The sequence below is a fragment of the Quercus robur genome, chromosome 8 (assembly GCF_932294415.1).
Source record: "Quercus robur chromosome 8, dhQueRobu3.1, whole genome shotgun sequence".
Classification (NCBI taxonomy): Eukaryota; Viridiplantae; Streptophyta; class Magnoliopsida; order Fagales; family Fagaceae; genus Quercus; species Quercus robur.
In genome coordinates this window covers 46,168,789-46,188,609 of record NC_065541.1, presented here as the reverse complement: position 1 = coordinate 46,188,609, position 19,821 = coordinate 46,168,789, and the positions used below count along the sequence as shown (strand labels likewise).

Below are 19,821 nucleotides of genomic sequence, written 5' to 3'. Positions count from 1 at the left end.
AAAATTTGGGCTAATATCAATGAGATTTAAAACTTTTTTTTAAACTAACTAACGTAGTCCTTTAACGGACGTTACTCATTCTCCGACTCACTCTCGTCTCTTATCCCTCGCCCAAACTCAGGATAGTTACACATTTTACCCAAAAAAGAAAAGAAAAAGAAAAGGCAGGTTAATAAACTGAAGAGGAAGGTTCACAAATAGGCCCAACCAAAAAGACAGCAAGAAACGAGTCTTGCAGTGCGAGTGCGTGAAGAAGTTGAGATCAAAATCATCAGCCAACTCAAATCTCAACCGGTGGCGACTCGGACTCTCCGCTCCGCTCCGCTCACACCCTCAACCCATTCACTGCACAGGTCTCTCTCTAAAATGCGCTTCTATGCTTTGATCAAACTCAATTACTTTCTCTTTTGGAATTGGGAAACCCCCCCAAAAAAAAGGGACTGGGCATCACTGCTTTTATTTTCCGTTTATCAATTCCGATATATATTTCCTTTTCATTCCATTGAAAAAAACAAACAAACACAGAAACCTTAACATAGTTTAGCTTATGTAAAATTGCAACTGTACAAGTAGTTCGTTGATGATGATACTTACTTGTGCACATTTAGAAATTATCAATTTATTACACATCACATGTGCATGTATTGCTAAGATCTGTGTATGAACAAAAAATACTTATTTTTGTTTCTTTATGTGTTAATTTAAGATATATTTCTGATTTGATGGAACTCTGTTTTAACTCTTATTGGTGATGATGATGCCTTAGATCCAAATTCTTTCAGTTACTAATTGAATTCTCACAATTGGGATCATTTAAGTTGAGCTTGATTTAGCTTTTTATTTTTTATGTTTTATTTCCTGAAGTTCAATTGAGGAGAAAAATGATCCTCACCTCTGTTTGCTCAAAAATTTTTGTGAAATAGAAAAAAAGTGGAACACTACAGTCAAATGAAAGAAGTTTTGAATTGGATTTCATTTTCTGTAGTTCTGGTGCGGCTCAAACTAGGGGAGCGATTAACTAGTTTAAAACAAAAAAGAAGAAGAAGAAGGAAGAAGTATTTATAAAATTTAAGTTATTAAACTGATGTATATGTAGTTGCCACAGTTTAGTTGAAGGTTTTTTATTTCTTGTTACCCAAATAACGAGAAATCTAGTAGATGGATTAGCTAACATTTTAAAGTACTTTTCTCACTTAATTAGGCTTTTTTGCTTGGAAATATGAGTCCACCCCCAAGATGATAGCTAGCCAAACACACGCATACTTTACATATTTCTCAAATAGAAATTGTAGGATTTAAAATGAAGGGTGTACTAAAGTTGAATTATGGATGAATTACTAACCCAAAATAGTCCAGGTTGGGGTTGTCTAGGGTTCTTGTAGGGGATCGAGAGTTAAGTAAACTTTGTGTAAAAAGCAGTGCAATATGTAGGTGCTGAATGCTATATACAACTTAGAGCAAGGCAACTGGCTTCTACCCTGATTGGCACCTACCCCCTTCCCCAGTCTCCATGTCGTTTGACCTGCCTCCCCCTTCCCTCCCCAAAATTAAAAGAAAGAGAACTTATATCAAACTAGAGGATGCCATCCTCTTCAGATGATGAATTTCTTTGATGCTAGGTTTGTTTAATTGGATCTTTAAAATGCTATCTGCTAAAGCTGTATGTAGATGTACAATGAAATTTCAGTAATAATATTTCATTTCAATTGGAAAATATAGTAAGATATTTCAATTCTGAGGATTGCCAGTAGAACAAAAACTAATGAAATTTGAATCTCTCTATGTATAGTTCCAAATCTTCAAATGTCCTATTACTCTTCCTCCATACATGAACGTTGAACATGAAGGTGCATCATTCCAAACTCTGTTTTAGAAAGTCTTGGGAACTTAGCTGCCAACAATGAAGCAATTCCTTTTTTTTTTTTTTTTGATAAGTAAACAATGAAGCAATTCTTCACTGTCTTCAGCATCACCCATCTCTTCAAAAAGCTAAAAAAAATTAAAAACATAATTCTGATGCTACTGGACAATGCAATAGTTTGATTCAAGTGCAGTGAGTTTACTATCGTAGACACCTTGTACTTTTCTTATCAATAAAATTCTTATTACCTATCAAAAAAAAAAAATGCAATAGCAAATGATCCACATTTTCTTCAGTAGTTTTACACAAAACCACATGTTTGCCAACACCATACCTCTTCTGATAAGATTGTATATTGTAAGAATTTTCCCCTATGATGCAATACACGCAAAACAACAACAACAACAACAACAAAAACCTACCTTTGTAGGATTTTTACCCTCCAAAACTGCCTTCCAACAAAAGTCCGTGTAGGCAGCACCAACACCTCATCATAAGATCTAACATTGAAACACCCATTTTGTATTAAGTCGCCAAAGCACCTTATCCTCCATTACCACTTAGATCAGACTAAATAAAGCAATTGAAAAAAATTTCAAACATTTCCTTCTCCCAATCTTGGGCTGACCTACAAACATAGGTTACCAGGGAACTCTTCCATTATTTGTGTAATCCAAGATTATAGCATCTTTATTAACAACTAACTGAAATAGCCCAAGAAATAAAGTTGCTAGGTCCTTTTCTGCACACCAAGCATCATACCAAAACTTTATAGAGGGTAGAAGTATAATGTTTTTTCCTGTGTCATGGGTTTGACTCACCTCCCCTCTCCCCTATCCAAAAAAAAGAAAAAAGAATTATCAAAGTTACTATGGATAATATTATATTTATATTAAAAAAAAGGATGATAGAAGTATAAGGGTTTGGTATGGTGCTTGGTGTGTGGATAGGGAGACAGGAATCTAATTGCCTTCCAAATTCCAAACCATTTGAGTGCTGAACAGGCTGTGAAGACTATTTCCCCACGAACACTCCATATTTTTCTCCCACCAATTTCCTCCATAAATGATTCTTCTCTTGAGTGAATTATCTTGAGTGTATTCCTCCATAAGTTTAATACTCAATTCATTGTGAGTACATTATCTGAATTCTGTTGTATGGTCTTTAAGTTTTGTAACTTATGGCTTCCGATTTCTTTTAAGTTTATATAGGAAATTTTGTAGTACTCTATGCTGCTGGTATGTGTTGGTTTGGATTTTCTTGTTTTCTCAAGTGGGCAAAAGTATTGTCATTCTAGAAAAAAAGTGTTGTTTTTTTTTGGTAGGTGGGGTCGTGTATCCGTGATTTACTCCGTAGGGGTGGGTCTAAAGGACCCTACCTCGGTGAGGTTCCATGTCATTAAAAAAAAGGTGAGGTTTAAAAAGCTGTACATGAGAAAATATGCTGAAATGAAAAAAAGAAAAAAAGCCAAACCAAACACACAGAGTAGAGTAAGAAGTGGAATTGGATATAGAGATAATGCAGAAGGAACTTTAGAAGGTCCCCCCCACCCAAGTCCATCTCCAAAAAAACCTAATGATTGAAGCTCATTGCCTCTGTACTTCACAGAAACCCCCAATTTACCTAAGTTGAGCTCTTGTCTACCATCAGTCACTTCTTCCTGTTTGGTTGCCGAGAAAGGGCTGGAAAATAGGGAAAGAAAACCAAGTTTTGGATTTTATGGTTAACAATACTTTGATTTTATTAATGTTTGGTGTGTTTTCTATATCCTCCATTGCTTGATGTGGTGCATCTGGAGGGAAAGGAAAGCAGGAGTTTTGAAGACACCGAAAGTTATATGCCTGATCTTAAGTTGTTCTTTTTAAGAACCTTATTGGATTGGCTGTCAGCCAAGAGGAACCCTTCTTTATTTTCTATTGTTGATTTATTAGATTTATGCAATTTTTTTTTGTAATTGATTGCTTACTCTAGTATATTTCCTATATACTTGGGTGACTCTTTTTTTTTTTTTTTTTTTTTTTGGATTTATATAATCTTATTACTTATCAAAATAATGATGAAAAATAGAGATTTATAATTTTTGTACCGTTTTCTTTTCTTGTCTTTTTGAGCAACAAGTCAATTGAGATTTTTCAAAATAGAAAAACTGGAAAATAAATTGAGATACCCATTTTAATCATTTAGATTACTGTCTTTTGTAATTTTGCTCTTAATCTTTAATTTAAGATCATTTCCCTCAATTAGATTAATTATTAGTGGGTTATTGATTTTTATGGATTTGATTGGTTTAAGATAGTTGATGCTTGAGATTGTGTTCTTTAGATCAGTTTGCAGAGTGGATTGTATGTTTATGGAATTTGTTAATTGTGGGTTCTTTGTAATGAGTTTGATATTGGCATCTGATGCTGTGAATTTGTGTTTATATTGGATTCTCAGCCAATCGATGTCTGTGCTAGTGATTGTAATGTACATACTTGTATTGTATGTTCAAGAATCTAAATTTAGTTGATCATCTGTTGTATCTGTGCAGTTTATAATGAAAATATTTTTACTAGGGTCTGTTTTAGCTTAAAATGCTTGCATATTTTCACCATCAACTTATGTACAGCTTTTTAGGGCCTTACTTTTTCTAGGTACAAACCTGTACTTTACACTAATTTTTAAAACAAATAAGCCAATGAAAAATAAGCTCATCCAAACATGCTATGGTGGTTTTGTCAACTGTGTCATGAATAATGTTACTGCTGCTTCATCAAATTATTTTCTCTCTCATTCTTTGGAAACTGGCATCACTCATCTTGCAAATTATGTGATATTGAATTCCTGCTTTGCAAATACATCTGTTGTTGAAATTGGGTTCTGTAACACTTTAGCATAGACATTGATTCTAGTTCTTATTTTTGGCAGCTTCCTTATGAATGAATAGAAATTGAATCTCTTTTGATTAGCATTAATGTTATCACTATAATAAACTGTAAGAGTTGTGAAATTTTATTTTTATTTTCCTTGCATATCTTCTATTCCTTGATGCACTCATCAATTTTATTGTCTTTGAATGTTTATTCTGTTTATATCTTAGGCATAGATATTTGGAAAGATGTCCGGCCAAAGCCAGCGCTTGAATGTAGTTCCCACTGTAACAATGCTTGGGGCCATGAAAGCTCGCCTTGTTGGTGCTACAAGAGGTCATGCTCTTCTCAAGAAGAAGAGTGATGCTTTAACTATGCAGTTCCGACAGATTCTTAAAAAGATTGTCTCCACAAAAGAATCAATGGGAGAGGTCATGAAGACCTCCTCATTTGCACTAACTGAAGCCAAATATGTTGCTGGAGAGAACATCAAGCACATTGTCCTTGAGAATGTCCAAAATGCATCTCTTAAAGTTCGATCAAAGCAAGAAAATATTGCTGGTGTGAGGCTCCCAAAGTTTGAGTACTTTACTGAGGGTGAGACCAAGAATGACCTAACTGGATTGGCTAGAGGTGGACAGCAGGTTCAGATTTGTCGTGCTGCTTATGTGAAGACAATTGAGGTTCTTGTTGAGCTTGCCTCACTGCAGACATCATTCTTAACACTTGATGAGGCAATCAAGACCACTAATCGTAGAGTTAATGCTCTAGAGAATGTTGTGAAGCCAAGGATAGAGAACACCATAACTTACATTAAAGGGGAGTTGGATGAGCTGGAAAGGGAGGATTTCTTCAGGTTAAAGAAGATACAAGGTTATAAGAAGAAGGCAATTGAGAAACAGCGTGCGTCTGCCAAGGGGTTTGCTGAGGATCAGGTTGCAGAGAAGATGTCTTTGCAGAAAGGGATATCAATGAATGCAGCTCACAACATGTTATCTGCAGCTGCCGGGAAGGATGAGGACATCATTTTCTGATTTGGGGATTTGTTTATATGTTCTCTTTAGAGATGCGTTGCTTCATCTGTGCTTCTTGTTTTGCTGTGGAAAATTCAGATTACTATTTAGAATAACAGTGTTGTGTTCTGAATAAAACTTTTAATGTTTTTTTATCCTGTCTAGTGTATTATTTATGAATTGACTTTTTATACTTGAGTTATGCAATATTTGTTGACTGGAGTTGATTAGCTGAAAAAAGCTTAGTGGATCAGTTCTCATTTTTTGCATTCTTGGTGTCATTATTGATTGTACTACCTGGTAATTTTAAATAGGTATGACCTAAATAACATACGGAGGAGCGCTAGGCTCTAGCAATGTCGGAAGACACCAGATTGGTTGGTTTTTTAGTTTATTGGTGTCGCTGTTGATTTTAAAACTTCTGGTCTGAAGTTGTTCTTAAATCTTCCACCAGATCCCAAACCTCAGCACTTCCCAACTCTCATCGAAGCTAGTTTGCCAAGTGTTTTCTGTCTCTCTATGACTCAACTATCTAGTTCGATTGCTCTATTACCCAATTTATAATGAGTTATGGTAGATATACCATAATATTTTACATTTGTATGCAATGTTTAACTATAAAACAATAAATCTAAAGTGACAACAAAAAATCACAACTGCATTTAGTTTCCCAGCTACCTTATACATGAGCAAAAATAAATTAAATAAAAGCTAAAATGTAAATTGCTCGATCTAAGTTTGATTGAAATTCAAGTTAGTTTTCTAACTTTAGTTTTCTAGCTTTAGATACACAAAATTTATTTTGTATGATAATAATATATATATACATACATACATATATATATATATATATATATAGTAGTAAGAATAACAACAGGATGAAATAAGATCAAATCATAGATGTTCTTTCCTCTTTTTTGGGTACGGAAATCCTGTTAGATATGGTCCATAAGGAGTATGGGATGAACCAATTTTATCATTCCTAATTAGGTGACTTGGGTATTGTAACATCCCGCACCTTGCACCTTCAACACTAATGATTAAGAATGTCTATATCATTTCATTAACGATAATCAAGTAGTATTTTAAGTAAATGGAAATTTAGAAATAAAAGAGGACACATAATTTATGTGGAAGGCAAATAAGGGTGCCATTGCATAAAATTTAATGAATAAGGACTTGGTTCCATTAAGCAGTAACTTGGGGACTAATTTGCAATTAAGTAGTAAGCTTCCAAGTCACGACACCTCCTCCTATTCTTCCTGCCAAGTCCTGCTTTTCTCATGCAATAACCTGCCCTAGTTCACTCCACCTCCCTCTTGTCTTTGCCACATCATGCTACCTTATTTCCACCTCCTACTTTGTCATGGAACTATGTTGTTTCAGCCACCAAAATGATTCCTTTGCTGCCTATTTCGACCAGAAATTTGCAGAGAGATAGAGGGAATTCTTATGAGATAAACCTAAAGAAAATGAGCCAAGTTGATATTCAGCCCAGGTCCAAAACTGATTCTAATATTAGTTTTGTGTAAGTAATGCTTCCATGGAATTGTTTGCCATGGCTGTGCATATCTCTTTTTATGTGATTCAATATTTAAGTATCCTTGTTGGAATTCCATGATTTAAGTAGCTTCAACTTCAATTGCTATACACATAATGTAAAATTGGACAGTTCATGCATAAAAATACGTAAACCTATTTTGAATTGGATTGCAGTTTATATTTGATCTTTTGGAAGGGATCCATGTTCACATTCTATCCTTTCCAGCCATGTTGTTTAATCTGTATAGCTATTTTGAGACTTCTTTCAATGGTTTGCAATTCAATCAATAGATCTTTTAATCATATTTCATTGATAGCACATGTAATTGACATATTATGGCATTAGTGATCTTTCTATGCTATTTTGACTTTATATGCATCTCATTTCTAGGCTTGGAACAGAACCTAAAGGTCCTAGTAATGAACATAAAGAACTTGAGAATAATGAATAATATAAAGAGCGATATAATGTAGCCACTCAATAGTTTTTATGTATATGTACACGATATTAGAGAAGTAGAATTTAATTGTGAAGATACATGGTCAAGTAGACTTAATTAAATGATAGTTGCCTTGTAATTTAAAGTTATGATTATCTCTTATCTTCCTCTATAAATACTTTTACATAACAACTAGAGAATAGTTATATAATCTGATTGAACTTGAAAAAAATTGGTGTAGAAAGCATATGGTACCAAGTGATACTATAGAAATGAAAATATATTCAGTATTAAAATATATTTGTAATAATCTTTTACTTGAAATCAATAATACTATAGAAATGAAAATTCTAACAATTATAAACAATTTTCAGTAGTTAAAAATACATTAATATAAGCAAAATAAAACTCAATTAGAATAAGGTTACTTAACTCCAAAAGACATAAAAAAGAACTTCTCCCTAACACATCTTCTAAAATCTTTACACATCACCTAAAACAATTTTACAAATACCATTTACTCAATAATCAAATAATTTAAGAAAAATTTGTAACGAAACCTAGTTAGAAGAGAAACTGCTAAAATATTCATCTTATATATTTCAGAACTATCATTAATTTATCTATATAAATTTTGTCTCCTCACTAACCCTAACAATAATCTCCTGTTTCTTACACCAAACTCACTTAGTGATAATATTTTTGTTTCTTTACTTTTTGCCGCAAGTAGTTCCCTAGGAATAAAACCTATAGAGCACACTATACTTATAGCTATAGTTGTCAATATCGTACGATACACAATACGTATCGTATCATGTGTAAAAAGTTTTGTATTGTATCGGCGTATCGTAAGTGTTCTTGGATCGTACAATACAGTATGCGTATCATATGAATCGTATCATATCGTATTGTAAAATCGTACGTATTGTACGATACATAGACAAATGCTTTAAAATGAGATTTTTTGTTAAAATTTGTATTCTTATTTGAATCTAACAAGTTATTAGACTTGTTTTGAACACAAAATTATTATTAGTTTACTTAGTGTAGCCTACTAAAATAACATATTCATAAGTTTTTTCTCTCCTCTCCTACAATTGGACTACAAAGTACACACTTACCTTTCACTTTAATATTTTTTTAAAAAATTAAATTTTTTTTTTTTTTTTGTTTTTATTGTTATTGTTATAAGTTCAAGAAACTAGAATGCCAAAAAATATTTTATAAAAAATTATTAAAAAAAAAAAAGATAATAAATGTTAATGACGAATGACGATAAAGAAAATTTTAATGGAGAAATAAATTTGCAAAATTATAAACATTATGATAGTGTTGATTTAGATGTGGTTGATTAGACAATTTGATAAATACAATGAAAATAAATTATTATTTTTGGGTAATTTGTAATATATTGCCACTTTTGAATTTAAGTAATTTGAATATGTATGTTATGAACACATACTAATTTAATTTATTTAGTTAGCTTGTTAAATATTATTACATAAATGATGAATAAATTAGTAATTAGTTAAATATATTCAAAATTTATAATATATATATATATATATATTTATAATTTTTTATAAATTTTATTAAGTGTCATTTTGACAACCATGCTTATAGCCATATAGGGTCTATACGTTTTTTTTTTGTTTTTTTGGTGTGTGTGCCGGCATTAGTGCTCCTGAGACGAGGACAAACTAAGCACCAGGACATTTATGAATACAAAAATCAAAGGCATTTATGATACAAAAATCAAAGCACCAGGACATTTATGAATACACCACACCATACTTTTACTTTACTTTTTTTTACAAGGGCCTGTGGAGATCTCATTCCCGTGCAATACCTAGGGTATTGCACGGTGTACAATTACTTTAATCCTAGCCATTCAATTGATCTAATGCTCAAAAATTGGACAGCTCATTTAGACACGTCAGCGATCCGTGTGAGCTCTCATTTTTCTCTTCTCTTTCAATTTCTCCTCTCTCTCTTCTTCACGCTTACCCGTATTCCCATTTAAAAATTTCAGAAACTCTCTCTGACTCTCTCTCTTCCAGTTCCAGCCGAACATGCCTCAGAATCTATCTCTCTCATGCCTCAAAAAAAGCCACCAGTGATGCTCCGGTTACCTCTCCACCAGAGAATGAATGTGAACCAACAGTGTTTCAGCTACCCACCCAAATGTGATTAGATCTGGTAATCAAATTTTTGTATTTTTTTTTCTTTATGTGATTTCTTTGCAAAGACCATCCCTTGTTTCATTTATAGCACTGAAGATTATCTATTTCTTTTATTGCATTTTTTTTATTTATAAATTTGATTAATTTATTGTTGAATGTTTTTGAGATTTTTATAATGGGTATGAAGCCCAGTACCAGTAGAGAGTGTGTGTCAATGGCCAAGGACTGGCTGATGGAGATTTTGTGAGGTTGTGTCCTTTGATGCCGATGTTTGGTTGTTGGGCTTATCGGTTCCTTGTGTTATGTTTTTGTTTCATTTCATGATTTTTAAGGGGGAAAAAAAGTATCTTGTTTCTTGAGATTGTCTTTTTAGTATATAAATTCATCTAGATTTCAGTTGCCCACCCAAAAAAAATGTGATTATAGATCTGGTATTATGATCATTTTTCCCGTCCTTGATTTCTTAGCCAAAGGTCACCAGCTCAAAGAAGCTTCATTGGGATTTTTTTGCTTGATTTCTTTACAAAAAATCAACTTCAGTGGAATTGAACAATTTGGATTGAGTTTAAGATTATAGAAAACAACGTAGGGAAGCTTAGAAACATATGAATTTAACAATTTTGTTTGGTTTTCTAAGATTCACCCATTACCTAATTTGGGTTTAATATAATCCCTTTTGTATTGTGGTTCGGGATTGGCAGTAGTTCCTTATTTTGTTTAATTTTAATTTTTTTTTGGAAATACACAGAAATTGTTTGTGAAAATTAGTGAATAACTGTTAGAAACTTTGAAGCTTAATACTAAGCTATTTTATATGCAAGATGTGCAGTTTTCAAGGAGATTCATCAAGTTGATAAATGTTCCGGGCTACTCTCCAAATGGGCTGATTCCATTAACTTACCGCTTACAGAAGAGATGGGAATTGAGGCAAGGAACAGAGTACAAGAAATCTCTCAAGTTTGCCATGCCATCAAGGAGGGATTAGATTTTTGACCCCTTGGAACGACAGTCAGGGAGGTCTTTGTGTAGTTTAACACAAACCATCCCAATGGAATACCACTGTAGTTAATAACTTTTTTTCAATTGGCTAATTCCAAATGCAATTTTGGTTTTGGGAAATGCAAGAATCAGTTGATGGCTTTATTTTGATGAATATATGTAATGTATACAACTCTGTTTTACGAATAGCAAGTAGTGAAGGAGTTCTGTTACTAGCTTTTAGGCCTTTAAATGTATTTCAAAATTTTTATCCTTCTAAATGGAGTTGTTCTTTTGTGTATGAATTTGCTTGTAGCAAATACTAAAATTGAGAATGACATAAAAACACACATTATATTAATGTCCACACAATCTTGACTTTACTCTTCATTTGAAAGCTAGTATTTTTTACATGATTAGTGGCGTCTGTCATTGTTAAGCACCACATCTTCTATGGTATCTCATGCCAGGTTTCAGCCACATACATGAAAGAGATCTACAAAGCAAATTCTCACCAAACACAAGCTACGCACTACCAAAGAAATCTCACAAATATGAATGTTGCAACTCACAAATATCAAAGAATCAAACCACAACACCTCTCTAATTTTATTAATTGCAGCCCAAAGAGAGAGAGAGCCTGTTTTACAAATTGAATTTGCTTTAACACTGCTTATTCAGGAGTTGTAAAAACTCAAAGCTTTAAAAAAAATAAAAAAATAAAAAAACCTAAATAGAACTTAGTTTTCTCATTGATGAGTAAAAGTGATTACAAGCAACTGAGAATAGATAGAAAATATCTAATCCCTTATATACAAAATCTGGAAAAGAAATAAGCAAAACTAACATACTTCCTTGATTAAGCAGGAAAACTGTTTTAATCTAACCATTAATTACAAGCTAACATGTGGAGTTAATTCATAACAAAAATTAGAACTAATCTATCCAAGTGTTTCACTAAAACAATTACTAAAGATATTGCAAAACGCTTTTGTGTCACTAAATGTCATCAGGTCCTCATTTACACAAAATGACCTCGTTTCTTCTTCAATCTCACACAGTCTTCTTCTGTGTTTTGTGCTTTGGACTTGTATCTTCATTTCAACAATAGTTGATATGCCATAGTCGGTTTCCAAAATTTTTTTGAGTCTTCTTTTGCACGCACACCTCTCCAAGCAAAGAACAAAAGTCGACTAGATCCAATAGAGATACATGTAGCTTTAAACCAATGGCCTTTCATGCTTCCAAATCATATCAGAATTAGCATTCACAACAACTGCCCTCCCAAGCATGGAATGTGATCCATTGAACAGTATCTACAGGAAAAAAAAAAAAAAAAAGTTAAGAAAAAATTAAGATATCTAGGCCAAAAATTTAAGTAATGACACCAATAGTGGAATTTTTTTTCTAAATAACAATAAATATTAAAAAATTTAGTTAATTGTCACGTTTTAAAATAATGTTGAAAACTAGCATCTCGAGTGTCTAAAACTCGAGTTTCAAGATAAAAATCGAGTTTTTAAGTCTCGATTTGTAAGTGGATTACTTTAAAGTGGAAAAAAATTAAGTTGAAAATCGAGTTTTAAAGACTCGATTTCCATAAATTGAATAAAAACGCCGCTATAGGTCTATAAAATGTCACTATAGGACTTAAAAACGCCACTATAGGACTCCATAAATCTGTACTTTAGAAAAAAAAATTTTCCAAGAAAACGCCGCTATAGGGCTTTAAAACGTCACTAAAAGACTTAAAAATGCCACTATAGGTGATTTTTTTTGCATGAAACTCGAGTTTTAAAGACTCGAGATCTATGTGGCATTTTTACACTCACAAGGCGAGTCTTTTGGACTCGAGTTCTAATATGGATCTCAAGTTTTAGAAACTCGAGATACTACTTTCCTTTATTGTTTCAAACGTTGCCTAACTAACTATATACAATTCTTTTGCATTGCTGTTTTGCACATTACCCCCCAATAGTGACACCAAGGAATTGTAAAAGGTAATAAAAACTAAAAAACAGCTTACAATAAATAAAATTAATCCCATTTTATTGTGAAGAGAAATTTCGTGAAGATTTATTATATAGAGTTTGCTACTAACTGCCCTCCCATTTTTTTTTTTTTGATAAGTACTAACTGCCCTCCCATTTTATTGTGTGACATATCTAATTTGTGCCTCAAATTAAAATGCAATAAAAAGAAGAGAAAAGAGAAGTTTAGTATAGATTTGGCAGCCAAAGCAAAATACTATCAAGTCTATAATTGAAATATCAACTGCTCCATAAGAATGTGAATCGGAGATATAAATGAGACTGGAATTAATTTTCCTTATAATAGCAAATGAAATCACATTCTGCAATAACGTTACCTAAATCATCAGTGTGATTCAATTTATCAATAGAGCTCCATGAAACCCTACTTACAACCCAACTCCACCAATGGCCACTATAAGCAGTGCAAAGAAAGAAACAACAATCTAAAATAAAAGGACTGATTATAAGCAAGGAACAAAATTGCACACCTTAATTAGAATGGCATCAACAAAAGGGATAGACACAAGCATATCACCTACAAAATAGTTCATTCTCTTACTCTCGGGCAGGCTAGCAACAATATCATTATTTGTTGGACTGTCCCAGCATCAGCACTTTGAACTTAGGCTACATAATCAACATGGACATTTTCATCAAGAATTATTTCAGATTTTGCGGGTCTATGCACTTGATCATTCCTCTAGCAATGGAATGTGTTCATATGTTGTTTGGCTTGAAAATCTGCCGTTGTGTTTTTTCTGCCTTTTTGGCAAATGATGTACTTCAATTATAAATCAATAAAGATTTTTATTTTTTAACCAAACACACAAACAACACCCCCTACCCCACCCAAAAACAAATAATAAATAATAATAATAATAATAATAATAATAATAATAATAATAATAAACCAAACCTTGCACTAAATCACCCACACTATTACATATGTAAGTGCCCTATAAACTATAATCATAAATTACAAACAGCTCTAGTGAAATGTACCCAAAAAGAGAAATGTAATTGAGACAGAACACTTTTCCACACAAAATATACATGTTGGAAGATATTAATTAATACGTTTCTAAGAAAACTTTTGTTAGCAAAAGGGAAGAAAAGAAAGGAATATTATTTTGGCTGTCAGGTGCAATAACAACCAATGTCCAGCAATAATATAGTTTTGAGTCTTAAGGCACAAGGTAGTAAGTAAAGAAAGAGGAGGTAAAATGTGTGTGTGTGTGTGTGTATATATATATATCCTCAAGTAGATTCCTAATACCAGAGATAATATGTAACTGGACCGAGCAGGGTTCTAAATAAAGCATAATTTGTCAAATGTCCAAGCTATGAACCTGAATGGTTTCTAAATAGCAGGTCAATATACTTTTCAGGATCAATGCAACAACACTATGGTAAGAGCATAACAATCCAGCCATAACAACAGTCATGTCACATAAGCTGTTAAAGAAACTCTGACCAAGAATTAGCTCACGCCCAAAAATAAGAGTGTGAGTAGCAATATAGCTTACAAAACCAATTGTGTTGTGCATAACAAATCAAGAATCATTATTCTAAGCTCACAAACATTGTACCTCATTACCTATCAAGAGCCATAGTTTATATCTTTAAAATGAACTACAAGAAACAAAATATATCATCCACCAGCAAAATACCCATCTGCATAGTCAATCCAAATTTAGAAAAGGAACAGATACCTAAAAAAAATAAGGAAAAAAAAAGGAGAAATTTCATAATGATTTTTAGCATACATCATGAGTTCATGACCAAGCAACACAATTTCTGGACTAATGTCAAAGGCAACACCAGACAACAACTACACGCAGGCACTTAATCAAAATACATCGGCTACACCTAAAAGCCCCAATTTTTCAAACTTAAACAGATCATCAAGCTTTATACTCAAAAAGGAGACCCAGTCACTAAACAAAACTATTCAGTCACTTCTAAAAGGCAAATAAAAAGAGAAACAAAAAGAAAAATAAAAGAGAAAAGACAATAAGGAGAAAGGGAGGAGGACCCGGCGACCACCAGTGGTGGTGGCACCGGCGATAGCACCTTTAGCGGCCGAAAGAGAGAGACAAGAACGTACCGGAACTACCGCCGGTGGTGGAGGTGTGGGACGCGGTGGCTGCTAGCTGTGGCCATGCAGATTCAGCAAGCGTTAGAGAGTTTTTGAATTTTGGGTAGAGAAAGATTTGAAGAAGGAGAGAGTTTTTTGTTTTTTTTTTTGGTAGCTGAAAGGCAAAGAGAAAAGAGCAAGGAAACGGCAGAAGGTGGGTGTCACGCGGATTGATGAGCTGTCCTTATTAGCTGTCAATTTTTTATGCGTTGGATTAAATAAACGGTTGGGATTGAAACTATTGCACGCCGTGCAATACCTATGATCTCAATCCAGGCCGGCGAGTCTATGTCAGACCTCCCTGCATGCCTAGACTACTAGGCTTCTGTATATTATCAAGTCTAGTACTTAGGTCACTATTCTTTAAAGAAAAATTGTGCAAAAACTTCACACCTACGGGAACAAATCTTTAACACAACATAAAAATTTGCAAAAAATACCCACATAAAAATATTATAATTTTATATAAAATATAGATTTGACAAAATATGAGATTTCTTCTATTATTTCAATTGCGTCTCGTAAATCTAACCGTTGAATTTTATGTTCTTTATGTTCTTAACATGCATATCAAATTTTGTTTAAATTGGATATTATTTATTATTCGATCAATAAACTTATTTTTTATATACAATTTTAGATCATAAAAATTTGAAATTTTAACATTTGTTTGATGAGATAGCAATTGATCTTTGATATTCTTGAAATTTTACATGCATGAAAAATATAATAAGAACATGCAATCTAACGGTTAGATTTTCAAAATTCACACTTAATATAGAGATATATGAGGAGTTTAAACTTTGTTCATCTTTTTTTACTTGAACAAACTCAGAAGTCCTCCTTAAAAATATCTATTGTTATACTCTAACTTAATTAGCTTATATATATATATATATATATAGATAGATTTCAACCTAATTTTCTAAAAACTCCCTCAATAATAGAACCAATTTATCACACTTCCGCTACACTACTCTAAAGCTACAATTGTATTGGTCTATACAAATTTATCTCCCATCACCACAATAAGAGCAATTAAACTATGAAGAATTCCTTTTTTTTTTATGCCTATCACTCCACCCAAATTGCACTATAATTTACTTCCATAGTGAATATAAATAAATTCCAATACCTACATGTTCAACTAAACCCAGTAAAACGATAGTTCTTCAATAAGTAATCTCCAATAACTATAAATGGTGAAGGAGCCTCCAAGGTTGTGATAAAAGAAAACCACAATCAAAGTCTATCGTAAATCATTATGCTTTGATATCCCATTGAGTTTTATATTACTTCCACTTAAATATAAGTTCAAAACTATTTCACAACATATGCATAGACTTTTCCTTTCTCAAAATTTGAAAAGAAAAAAAAAAATCCAAAGTAAATGAAGCCATGATGCTTCCGCTACATAAATACAATATCACTGTAAAATCTCTTACTCAATTTCCCATAGTTTAAGAACTAATGGATTATGAAAAATATAAGATAATAATAATAATAATAAGATTCTTCTTCTTCTTCTTCTTTTTTAGATACACATATCTCTGGTCTAAATGCTTCTCTAATTTCCTTTCAATATGAATAAAAGTTCCAATGTCCATTCGTTTAGATCAACCCCAATAACTGATTTTCCATCAATTATTAATTTCAACAAAATTTCAAGGCCTAAGTAGTCACCGAAAATTGCAACAAGGGAAATCCACAATTGTGAGATTCACCATAGACCATTGAATGCTAGCATCCATTTAATTCCATACCTCAAAATTAAGTAGTGCATCCAATGTTCCATTCTTTCATAAGTTCAAAACTCATTTACAATATGTGTATATCTTTTCCTCCTTGAGTTTTGCAAAATAGAAATTCCAAAGTCTCCATAAATAATCTATTGAGCATTGATATAAGGGTTTGTCATAGAACATCCATCTTAATCATAAATTATCTTCACAAATAAGCAACATTTATTCACCTTTAACCTCTAGATGATACTTGGGCTGGAACTCATTGAAGAGATGGGTTCCTTATAATTACATTGCCTATTATGAAAACAAGTCTCTAAGTATACATCGGCTAGAAGGGAATAGTCCATGAAGTACCTCAAACCCCCTTTTCGTTTTTTTTTTTTTTTTTGTTTTTTTCTTTAACTTGCAAATAATATTGTCCCAGCAGACTAGAACTTAGAGTACAATGCAACTTTATATTATTAACCACTTGTCGATATAAAACAAAGGTAACACAATGAACTATAATTCAACTTGTAATAGTCTTTCAAAATAAACTCTCTTGCCATCCCAACTCCTTCAATATCCAATAAAAAATATGGATCACTAGTCCAATTCAATACTACCACGTACTTGTGTTCTATCCACCTCATTTTCTATTGAGCCAATCCATTAACTCTTATCAGTTAAATTCAAAGAATTACATTTCTGGCATCAAAACTTATTTCCCCAGGATATTAAACAATCCTCCAAGTCCATAGAAAGAAATTGAGGACCTCAAACTTCTAAGTAACAGAACATGTCTCAAAAACATTTAGGGACTACCTCACACATAAATTAGGCTATGGTAATCCATGTAGGTCAACCCTAACAAGAACAATGATCCAAAAGAAGGTTGGTCCTTAACATTAGAATCCAAGGAAGTCCATATATTACTGAATTCTTTAAACACCCTCAGAATTTATATAATAACATATAATATAATGTGAACTACAATAACCACAAATTAATTTTCCTTCACACTACGAACTTTCCATTAATTTCCTTCCTCCCTATAAACTAAAATCAAGGAATCATAGCTCTAACATCAAACCTTAACCCCTATATAAAGTTCTGCAATTTCCATTCCTTAAAAGCACTCCAAATTCTGAATAGGGCATATAGTAAACTATCATTCAATAATTAAACCTATGAGAATCTCTTATAGATCAAACTAACCGTAGGTAGGTCGACTATATTAAGCAAAACTATCAAATGAGTTTTCAAAAGATCAGTCATAAAACAAAATGAAGATTTCCTTTGCTTGTTCTTTTCTCACTCTCTTTTCCTTTTTAATAAGAAGAAGAAGTTTTAATAACCAATTTGATCAATTACAAAATTTCAAGAATAAAACACACCCACTTAATACTAGTATAAGAACATAGAAGTATATCAATTAAAATCCTCCCTTTTGTATATATAAGTCACATACACATAACCATATAGACATAAATATCAAATCCTTCAAATATGACCTAACAAATCATCATATGATGGAACCTCACTTACACTTCTCATCAAGCCATCAAAAGAACACTATCTATGACCTAATAACCTTCATAAACAATAACTAGAATTTTAATGCCTAGGGCGCATATTTCATTCTAAATCAAAACCTAGCATAAAGTTTACAAGATCGTAATCTAAGCTCTAATACCATTAAAATTGTCATGCCCCAAACCCAACTATAAAGAGAGGCACATGACAACCGCTGCATGCTTATAAAGTAAGCGTCCTACAAGTGTGCAAGGCCTTCATAGCAACTAAAATTTATCCTAAAAAATACCTCAACAATTTCTTTATGAATAGATTTCTAATAATTTAATAGGAACAAAATCCAAACCTTATGTAAATAATGCCAGTTGGCCAATAAATATAAAACTATTAGAAGACCATCAAATCCCAAAATCACTAAGTTTCTTTTCTTGCTCACAACACAACATCAAAAGCAATTTTAGATGGTTTAGAAAATATTCAGTTATCAAAAGCTATAACTTACAATAGGTTCCAAAAACACATAAGCAGCTTTAGTGACTCAAAATAGTTTAAATACTCAAACATTTCCAAAATCACATATGTAGTTTTAAGGACTCAAAATAGTTCAAATATTCAAACGTAATTCATATTCTTAACAATCTTATGACTATGGTCATGCTATATTCCCGTGATTGGGCATCAGAGTACTAATGAATAACCCTCATTAGCCGGGTATCAGAGTACCAATGAATAACCTTTATTGGTTTGGGTATCAGAATACCAATGAATAACCCCCATTGGTTGGATATCAGAGTACTAATGAATAATCCCATTGGTTTGAGTATCTGAGTATCAATGAATAACCCCATTGGCTGGGTATCAGAATCAATTCATAGTCAGATTGTCCATAATCATATATATGAAATCATAATTTCTAACAAAAATATATCTTATTCAAGCATGTATATAAAAATCATATACTCAGTATTAAAATATATTTGTAATAATCCTTTACTTGAAATCAGTGATACTATAGAAATGAAAATTCCAACAATTATAAACAATTTTCAATAGTTAAAAATATATTAATATAAGCAAAATAAAACTCAATTAGGATGAGGTTACTTATCTTCAAAAGCCATACTAAAAGAAACTTCTCCCTAACACTTCTTTTAAAATCTTTAGACTTCATCCAAAACAATTTTGCAGTTACCATTTACTCAATAATCAAATAATTTAAGAAAAATTTGTAACGATACCTAGTCAGGAGAAAAACTGCTAAAAAGATCCATCTTATATATTTCAGAACTATCTTTAATTTATCTATATAAATTCTGTCTCCTCACTAACCCTAACAATAATCTCCAGTTTTTAACACCAAACTCACATAGTCATAATATTTTTGTTTCTTTAATACACCACACCATATATATATATATATATATATATATATATTTCTTGCCGGCATTAGTTCTCCTGAGATGAGGACAAACTAAGGGTGAGTTTGGTTCAGCTTTTTGAAAAAGTGCATAATGAAAAAGTGGAG

At 32.3% G+C, this 19,821-nt stretch overlaps 1 protein-coding gene and 2 long non-coding RNA genes across 4 annotated transcripts; 2 read left to right on the top strand and 1 right to left on the bottom strand.

Moving 5' to 3' along the window:
* Nucleotides 1-133: 133 nt before the first annotated feature.
* Nucleotides 134-5,992, top strand: LOC126696224 (V-type proton ATPase subunit D). The gene is made up of 2 exons (XM_050392996.1): nt 134-353; nt 4,941-5,992. The coding sequence occupies exon 2, from the start codon at nt 4,959-4,961 to the stop codon at nt 5,742-5,744; it is 786 nt and encodes a 261-aa protein (XP_050248953.1). The 5' UTR covers nt 134-353; nt 4,941-4,958; the 3' UTR covers nt 5,745-5,992.
* A 3,555-nt stretch (nt 5,993-9,547) lies between these two features.
* LOC126696219 (uncharacterized) lies at nt 9,548-11,140 on the top strand. Its single transcript, XR_007646077.1, has 2 exons — nt 9,548-9,904; nt 10,710-11,140. It is a non-coding gene; the product is annotated as an uncharacterized LOC126696219 (long non-coding RNA).
* Nucleotides 11,141-11,596: 456 nt separating this feature from the next.
* LOC126696220 (uncharacterized) lies at nt 11,597-15,290 on the bottom strand. Of its 2 annotated transcripts, none has more exons than XR_007646079.1 (2): nt 13,235-15,290; nt 11,597-12,182 (listed from the first exon to the last, which is right to left on the bottom strand). It is a non-coding gene; the product is annotated as an uncharacterized LOC126696220 (long non-coding RNA). The 2 variants fall into 2 exon arrangements; XR_007646078.1 differs by having other exon boundaries at nt 15,007-15,290.
* Nucleotides 15,291-19,821: the final 4,531 nt, after the last annotated feature.

Bases quoted from the DNA above. Each gene is read 5' to 3' on its own strand.
- LOC126696224 (XM_050392996.1), top strand. From the start codon at position 4,959: ATGTCCGGCCAAAGCCAGCGCTTGAATGTAGTTCCCACTGTAACAATG.